Source organism: Rhinoderma darwinii, chromosome 3 (assembly GCF_050947455.1).
Source record: "Rhinoderma darwinii isolate aRhiDar2 chromosome 3, aRhiDar2.hap1, whole genome shotgun sequence".
Classification (NCBI taxonomy): Eukaryota; Metazoa; Chordata; class Amphibia; order Anura; family Rhinodermatidae; genus Rhinoderma; species Rhinoderma darwinii.
In genome coordinates this window covers 20,829,281-20,838,620 of record NC_134689.1, presented here as the reverse complement: position 1 = coordinate 20,838,620, position 9,340 = coordinate 20,829,281, and the positions used below count along the sequence as shown (strand labels likewise).

The following is a 9,340-nucleotide window of genomic DNA, read 5'->3' as shown; positions in this document are numbered from 1 at the left end:
CGTGTGCACATACCCTTAGGCCTCAGGCACACGACGTGTTTTTACTGCGGTTTTCGATGCCGTTTCTGCCTGTGAAGTTTTTACAGGTGAGACTTGTGAAATAAATGTTTCACCTGTAAAAACCGCATGGGCAAAAATCACATCACAAACAGCGTCAATTAGCAGTAAAACCGCATGCATTTTTGCTGCGATTCTTAATGCATTATTTACTGCGCGACTAAAACGCACCTCTATCACAATGTCTGAATACACCCTTAGGACTCATTCACACTTCCGTAGATCGGATCCATAAAATTTCCTTTTTTTTTTTTCATGGAAAATGGTTTTATTAACATTTCCGTTTTTTTTGTGTGCTTTTCTGCGCATTACATATTTATTATATACATTATAATTGAAAAGAGAATGATTTGTATGGTGCAAATGTATTTGATCCGTATTTTCATACGCATGTGAATGAGCCCTTAGGCTACATGCACACGACGGTTGTTTTAGTCACTGTGCTATCCGTTTTTTTATGATCCCATGCACACTACTGTGTCTTTCACAGATCCGTGTGGGGGCCGTGGGATCGGGCCACAACACTCAGAGCAGGTCTTATTCCTGTCCGTGTTTGCGGCTCGGTCTCATCCATTCAAGTCAAACCTATGGAACATACAGAACGGATGCCGGGGGGCACACTGACCGCAAAAATCGGACAACGGATCCTTTGTTTACGGGCCGCAAAATACAATTTGTCGTGCACTGCATGTGACTGATTTACAAAAAAATGCTACCACTCTGCAGAAAAATTGCGATGGACTATGCCAGGGACAGCCTCGGAGTGGGAAATATGGCACATGCAACACAGTAGTAGTTTCTAAGAATCCCCCCACCAAAAAAAAAAAAAGACCCGTTGTATCTCAGGAGCTGTACTTTAATCCCCTAACGTCACGCACCATGTTGAGGAATATAGCGCATGCATCCGAATTGGATACCGTTACTCCGCTCGGCAGTGCGCCATTTTTAGTAAATATGCTTGGAGCAAGTTTCATTCAGAAAATGCAATCAATCAGCTCCACTAATGATAATCAGCACTACAACCGTCTTATTAGATTCATTTACTTTATTTGACTTTACCCGGCAAAGGAAATCGCAAGCACTTGGCATGAGTGGGTAGTATAGTATATGCAGAGCTGGCATTTCTGTGTGCCCAGTGGAAACCGGTGATTGTACCTGAGACACAACAATGAAACCAAGACTGAAGGGGCGATACTGCTGGAACCAGAGGTGTGGACAAGTAATTTAAGGGGAGGAGGAGGCCGACACCAGATCCTCATTACCATCCCACCTCACTATCAGCTCAGAGGAGCCATATAGTCACAGCCTGACTGAGCTCGTGGGATCTGGCATATGTCCTGACTCATAACTACATGGCAGCGCCATCCAACCTCAACTGTGCCAATGGTGAGTGCAAGTACAGACCCTTATTCGCTATAGCAAAGGGTTCTGATTCATATCAGTATTATGTGTATATTGTATCCAGGGTCTCTCCATATGTTACCTCTTGACTATATTGGGGAGCTCGCTGGACACTGACCACGTTGTATTATCTGATGTTGCTGAATGAAATCCGAGGTCTTCTTGGGCTCTGTCTATGAGGGTGGTACCCCCCCATCACCTGGATATTTTCATTGTGGAATATTTTTGCTATAGGATTACATTGTAATGTTTTGTGTGACTGCACGAGTCTGTTGTGTTTTTTGTGGCCCTTTTGATGGTGTTTTTTACTGTGACCAGATATTCCATTAAAGTCTATTGTGAAATGTTAACATTCACTACATACAACTGTGTTTTAGTTCGTGGTGTGTGTTTTTTGTTTTGTTTTTTCAGATTGCCTATTGGAATTTGTATATAGCAAAAAAGTAGATCAGTTCCTAGAAATGTTATAGATCGTGGCCATAATTTTGGCTACTAGGGTTGTGCTATTTGACATCGCCTGTGTTTTGGGGTGCATTCAGTTATTGAGGTGCGGTAATTGTGTGTTTTATAGCAATTTTCTTCTTGGTTTTTCTTTTTTTCTGTAACCGCATAGATAAAGGCACCAAATTGTGGTAAAATCAATGCAGTTTTTGGATGCGCTTTTGACAGCACCTTGCCGCAATGTCTGAATACATCCTAAGGCCACATTCACATGAGCGTGACAGATTTACGTGTGTAAATCTGCCCGGTTGCGTTGCGTTATGCATCAGTGTGCTTTGCATGTGGCGTGCGTTTTTCGTGCACTTGCTTTGTGTTTTTTGTTTTTTTTTTAATGTAATTGATGCGTAAAACACGGACGAGAATCATGCTCGTGTGAATGAGTCCTAAGTGTGTTTTATACTTTGCAATTCTCCACTACAATTTAATATATGAACACTCGTCATGGCAATAATCCCTGCCCATATAAATATCATATTAGTTAAGGGGAAATTGACGACCATAAAAAAATTCCCTAACTGTCACCGATCATTATTAACCCCCCCCCCCCCCTATTTTAGTGAAATATGAAAAAATGTGTAAACGTCTGCTCAAATATGACTGGACGTTGGTCTGATGGGGGTCCTAACTTGTAATGTGGAGGCCTGGAGGGAGGTTACTGCTCTACGTGTTTGGATTGTGCGGTTATCCGCTGGGAGTGATGACGTCTCTGGATCGGGCAGTTTGGTCACAGAGAAGTTGCTGGGTGGGTTACCTTTGCTGGAAGTGTTTGGGATCTAATTGTCTCTGCCACTAGTAACCTGATCCTGGATGTATCCTGATCTACGGGCTGCAGCTGGTTTTGTTCTGGTTGAATAGATTCTGTGATTGTTTGTTTCTTTTTCCTTTGCGCTTTTTGAAACTTTTACCCCCCCCCCCCCCTCTTCCCTTACCCCGAATGGAAAATATATAAAGCTATTCCTGAGGTTTCTTATACTTGTCTATGGGTTTATACGTGTCTATGGGACTCCACTCCATACAAATGATACCCTTGGTCGGGCTAGACACTTGGACTCCAATAATGTAAGATAACAGTGCCAACCACTGGGCCACAGATGTTTTTAGAGTCCATCCATCCCAGTAGGGAACACTACACTCGGGCTGAAATGGCTGATAACAGAGTGCAATAGACCTGTGCAGGACATGGCTTTGTGTTCCTTACAGGGGACCTGAGGCTGCTGACTGGTGGTGTGTATACTCCAGAATATATAATAATATAACTGCTGTTTTTCCCTACAGGAACACTGGTCACAATAACCTGTCCTTCACGCCGGGTGATCTGTCAGATTTTAGGGGAAGTTGACTTGTCAGTCTCCATTTACCAGAACCTGACCCTAGATGCAGGTTGGTCCTCTACAGCACAGTCCAATCATGATTTCCTCATTGGATTGGCACTGGCAATGTTCTCCAGCATCCTCATTGGGAGCAGTGTAATTCTGAAAAAGAAAGGTCTTCTTCATCTGTCGGAGCAAGGACTTACGCGTGCAGGTATAGAAATCATGTAGGATGGATAAAATGAGGGGGAAAAAACCAACACCCTACTGTTTTGTGTCTTCAGCTGCTGAGCTGACTGATGTGTCCTCATGGTTACAGACTACAAACAAACCCTGTAGTCTGATCCTGGACTTGTAGTCCCTTGTATCTTGCCAACCTACCAATACTGTATTTGCCAATTTTGTCATTTGCATATTTATTTACTTTTTTGGGGGGAAAAAAGGGAGCGTGTATTTCAAGTTTACCCAGAGGCATAACTTGAGGCTCCAGGTTTTGCACTGGGGCCCAGTACTAGAACCCCCTCTTTACCATTGCTACGCCCCTGGGTCAGACTGTGTGGGTAGATCTGCCCATGAGGAGGAAGTTTTCCATTGTTAGGATTCAGGACAAAGTTTGCTCATTCCAGTAGTTAATTCTAAAATCTAAAGAATTTGTTAAACTAAAAGGTCCAGCATTCCGTGTTTCATCATTAAATTTAAGTGGTTTTCCCATCAGAGACATTTATGACATATTGACAGGATATGCCATGTATGTCAGATATGTGCTGGTCCCAGAGGTGAGACCCGCACCTATCTCTAGAACAGGCCCCCTAAACCCTGTTCTACCGCTCTGTGTTGTGGCTGAATCGTGTGATTTCCAACCATGAATTACGGAAACAGCGTAGCACGCTGAGATAGGCTGTATTCTTTAATTCATGGTCGGAAATCACACTATTCAGCCACAACACAGATGCCTCTGATGGGGAAAACCCCTTTTAATCTTTTATTTCTAAAATGTTGGGTTTTTCTCAGTCACTGTCTAAATAAACAAATATTTACACCACCGCACCATTGTCTTTATTTTCAAGGGGGGAGGGCATCTGTCAAATTCCACTGTAAAAAAACAATCCTATATTTAAATTTTTTTTTTCTCCATTTTATTCTAGGTGCTGGTGGACACGGCTACTTGAAAGACTGGTTGTGGTGGGCTGGACTTTTAACGAGTAAGCTACCCACTTGAAATGCCCTTGTAGGGAATTGTGATTTAATGCTCGAAGGTTCCCATGCTCAGGACGTTCCTCTATTGGCCAGAAAGAGAGCAGCGACAATAAGGCCTCATTTACACGAGCGTGTGCGTTTTGCGCGCGCAAAAAACGCAGCGTTTTGCGTGCGCAAAAGGCACTTGACAGCTCCGTGTGTCATCCGTGTATGATGCGCGGCTGCGTGATTTTCGCGCAGCCGCCATCATAGAGATGAGGCTAGCCGACGTCAGTCACTGTCCATGGTGCTGAAAGAGTTAACTGATCGGCAGTAACTCTTTCAGCACCCTCGACAGTGCATTCCGATCACCATATCGAGTAACCTGTTTAAAAAAAAAAGAGGTTCGTACTTACCGAGAACTTCCTGGCCGTTGCCTTGGTGACGCGCCTCTCGACATCTGGCCCCACCTCCCTGGATGACGCGGCAGTCCATGTGACCGCTGCAGCCTGTGCTTGGCTTGTGATTGGCTGCAGCTGTCACTTGGACTGAATTGTCATCCCGGGAGGTCAGACTGGAGGAAGAAGCCGGGAGTTATCGGTAAGTCAGAACTTTTTTTTTTTTTTTACACGTTCACGTATATTGAAATCGGAAGTCACTGTCCAGGGTGCTGAACCAGTTTAACTCTTTCAGCACCCTGCACAGTGACTGTCTCCTGCCGGGTTCGGCCAAAATGAGTTCGGCCGAACCCGGTAAAGTTCGGTTCGGTCATCTGTAAGACACTCCGTTCGGATGTTTGTAAACAGAAAAGCACGTGGTGCTTTTCTGTTTACATTCAGTTTGACAGCTCTTGCGCGAATCACGCAGTTCGCACGGAAGTGCTTCCGTGCGACCTTCGTGGTTTTCACGCACCCATTGACTTCAATGGGTGCGTGATGCGCGAAAAACGCAGATTTATAGAACATGTCGTGAGTTGTTTTTTTTTCAGCGCACTCACGCTGAGCAAAACTCACGAACTGTCTGCATGCCCCCATAGAGTAATATAGGTGCGTACGACACACGTGAAAAGCACGCGCGTATATTACGCTCGTGTAAATGAGGCCTAAGAGTGTCTTGCTCTGAAGAACCCGCCAGTCTGTGCATTGCAAGGATAGCCCATTGATTTAAATGGGCACCATGTAATGCTTTATTTCTCCAGCAGTGGTGCCGCTAATGAGTTCCCCTACAGCTTACAACTGGTCGCTGGGAGTCTCAGCAGGTGCACACACTGATCTGCTTCACGTCGGGGTACTCTTCTAACAATAGGGCATTGTGCAAAAAATGCCTTGGGGGAAAAAAAAATTATGCCCCCAATCCCAAATATCTGGAGCTTGTTTACTGGAGTGAATTTACCCTAATAATGAGTGGTATTCATGTTTGGGTGCATCTAAAATTTGGTACGTAAAGGGTCTTCTTCCCAGTGCATTTTCAGACATGAAACTATCGGAGACCATTTTCGATACATGCTTTTTCACCACTTAGATCTGTTAACTCCTAGTGGTTATAAGTGGTATTGCAGGGATGATGTTTATTTTAATGTAATGGTTGGAAGCTGTTCAATTTTTATTTTTAATTTTTTTTGCAGTGGGAGGTGGAGAAGCTGCCAACTTTGCTGCATATGCTTTTGCTCCAGCCACGATTGTTACACCACTTGGGGCCCTCAGTGTCCTGATAAGGTAATGTCACTTCAATGTATGACTACATACATACCCACTAAGTGTCTCAAATTAAGTATAGTCAACAACTCTGCTTCTCCTGCAATATCCTCATTGAGCCCAATCTATGGAATTTCCAGATTTTTCTAAATCCTCATACACTGTGCTGGTTGAATATTAAAGGGTAACTAAACGTTCAACAAACTTCTGACCTGACCTAGTGACAGGTCAGAAGTTTTGATTGTTGGGGGTCCAAGCACGGAGACCCCCACCAATCGCTAAAATGAAGCTGCATAAGTGCTCGTGTGAGCGCTCAGCTACTTCGTTTTCTATAGAGCCCGTACACCGATACATTGATTTCCGGAAAAAGCCAAACAGAAACTGAGCGGCTGAGCGCTCACACGAGCACTTCTGCCTCTTCATTTTAGCGATTGGTGGGGGTCTCAGTGCTCGGACCCCCACCAATCAAAACTTCTGATATGTCGGGGGTTTGAATCTTTAGTTACCCTTTTAAGATTGAGACAAAAACCGTCTTGCCCTCTTCCCAAAAAAAAAAAATCCATGAAATTTTTCTATTCTTCTGTAGTGCCGTGATGTCCTCCTATCTCTTGGGTGAAAGACTGAACCTCTTGGGGAAGTTGGGGTGTGCGCTCAGTGTGTTGGGGAGCACCGTACTGGTAATACACTCCCCAGAAGAACAAGAAGTGACTACATTAGAAGAGATGACCTCAAAACTTAAAGACCCAGGTATGAGGAGCATTCAACAGGACAAAATGGCAGGCGGTAATAGACTAATATATTCTTAGGGTAGTACTTTGGGCACACGACTGGGATCCATAGATCCCAAATATTCCACCGGACATCTCAATGAAGTCGTATACACAAAGTGGTACACTTGAAATGAATTCTTATTTTTATTTTAATGGTATATATATATCTCCTAAATAAATCCATATAGTGAACCAATACTCTGCCTAAATAACAGGACTTCTACGATGCACAAGTAACAGTGTTCAGATCCTTGGTTCCCAATCCAAGTTCTCAACCATCCTGAGGAGGATGGTGCAGAATCCAAGGGCGTTTGCCCCTATTTATGCAGGCCCTGGTTGGCACTCATGGCTTGTTTAATGTTTTGGCTCCTATAAATATCTGCTATTGTACTACAAGGCACATATATATATATATATTATTTTATTTTTCCTTCTGCTGTAGGACAAGTAATTTTGCTTTCGCCCACGAGTGTTTGACCTTTTCTCTGGATCAAAAAGTTGGGTCTGTGATTAGTTGAACATTTCCACCTAAGTAGTAGTTTGCGATTTCTGTATTAGAATGCATCTATAAGGAACTATTTTGACTAACAATCTTTGTAAATTGTCTTGTATCTGTTTGCTTCCACTATAGTAATCTTTGGCCACCTTTAACCCTTAGGTTTCATTGTCTACATCAGTGTGCTATTCATCTGCTGCTTGGTCCTGATCTTCGTTCTCTCACCTCGTTATGGCCAAGCAAACATCCTCGTCTACCTGGCAATATGTTCTCTTTTGGGTGCCTTCTCTGTGTCTACTGTGAAAGGCTTGGGCATTGCTGTGAAGGGTCTTCTCTCAGGTCTACCAGTTGTCCAACATCCTCTTCCATGGGTCCTTATCCCGGTCTTGATAATCTCAGTGGTTACGCAGGTGAACTACCTCAACAAATCCCTAGACGTGTTTAATACTTCCCTGGTCTTCCCGATCTACTACGTCTTATTCACCACTGTGGTGCTCACTACATCCCTCATCCTCTTTAAGGAATGGGTGTCTATGTCTCCATTTGATGGTGTAGGGGCAGTTTGTGGATTCCTGATCATCATCCTAGGTGTCTTCATGCTCCATGCCTTTAATAACATTGACATAAGTCTGGAAAGTATTCGGCAACAACTACGTTGTATGGCTCCTGTTCCTACCCAACAACCAACCAAAAAGGAAGACAAGATCACCTTAATAGACAACATGGAGATGGAACACACTAGTAATATTCCCAAAGTGTTTCTTATATACACCTAAAGCAGACTGTGCGCGCTGTATCTTTTTGGAATAGCTGACTCGATGTTCTTATAAAACAATTGGATTGACTCTTCAGCCAAATTGTGATACCTACTACCTCCAAGAAGATCATTCCTGTTCAGCAACCTCATAGGACTTGAGATGGGGTTTGTCCCCATAGACTACATTTCATAGAGAAGTCAAGGTCCACGTTTTCCTCCCGGATTATATTTGGACCTAGTCGTCGCAGTCTGAGTATTAGATGGTTATAGTCTGTGTTCTGTCACAATGATGTCCAAAAACCTTTATTTTTTTTTGTTTCCTTACATTTTTGGATGTCACCTTTGCCAGATAGTAGTAATATTTATATTTTGTACATGACCTCTTCTGTTTATAGACAAGGATGCATCAAATGAGGCCGGAACTCTATATTGCGTTTTTTCGTTTTGCCTGCGTTTCTAGAAGTGTTATGGATTTTGTACATGTTTTAGTAGTGTTTTTTTTTTTTTTTTGCTACATCTGTCTTTTTAAATGAAATTTTAATAAGTTATAAAGTTATTTTGCAATCAAATCTCTGGAAACTTAATGTATATAAAATAATTTAAAAAAAAAGTTCAGAGCACAGGGACAACTGTGCACTGGAAATGTGTAAGGACAAATAACCCCCAAACTGAGTGTGGACAGGACTTCTGTCTGGTCCTTTTTGTTTTCTGTCCTGGTAAGGGTGGACCAAAAAAATAAAAAAAATAAATAAATAAATATATATATATATACACACAGTGAAGGAAATAGGTATTTGATCCCTTGCTGATTTTGTAAGTTTGCCCACTGTCAAAGCCATGAACAGTCTAGAATTTTTAGGCTAGGTTAATTTTACCAGTGAGAGATTATATATATAAAAAAAAAACGAAAATCACATTGTCAAAATTATATTTATAAGTATTTGATCCCTTTGGCAAACAAGACTTAATACTTGGTGGCAAAACCCTTGTTGGCAAGCACAGCAGTCAGACGTTTTTTTGTAGTTGATGATGAGGTTTGCACACATGTTAGATGGAATTTTGGCCCACTCCTCTTTGCAGATCATATGTAAATCCTTAAGATTTCGAGGCTGTCGCTTGGCAACTCGGATCTTCAGCTCCCTCCATAAGTTTTCGATGGGATTAAGGTCTGGAGACTG

General features: G+C 42.7%; 1 protein-coding gene across 1 annotated transcript; it reads left to right on the top strand.

The window, feature by feature from the left end:
- The first annotated feature begins 1,409 nt into the window (after window positions 1-1,409).
- NIPAL4 (NIPA like domain containing 4) lies at window positions 1,410-8,364 on the top strand. The gene is made up of 6 exons (XM_075859877.1): window positions 1,410-1,443; window positions 3,235-3,483; window positions 4,415-4,471; window positions 6,070-6,160; window positions 6,726-6,886; window positions 7,568-8,364. Exons 1-6 carry the CDS (start codon window positions 1,410-1,412, stop codon window positions 8,179-8,181), a joined length of 1,206 nt encoding a protein of 401 aa, XP_075715992.1. The 3' UTR covers window positions 8,182-8,364.
- Window positions 8,365-9,340: the final 976 nt, after the last annotated feature.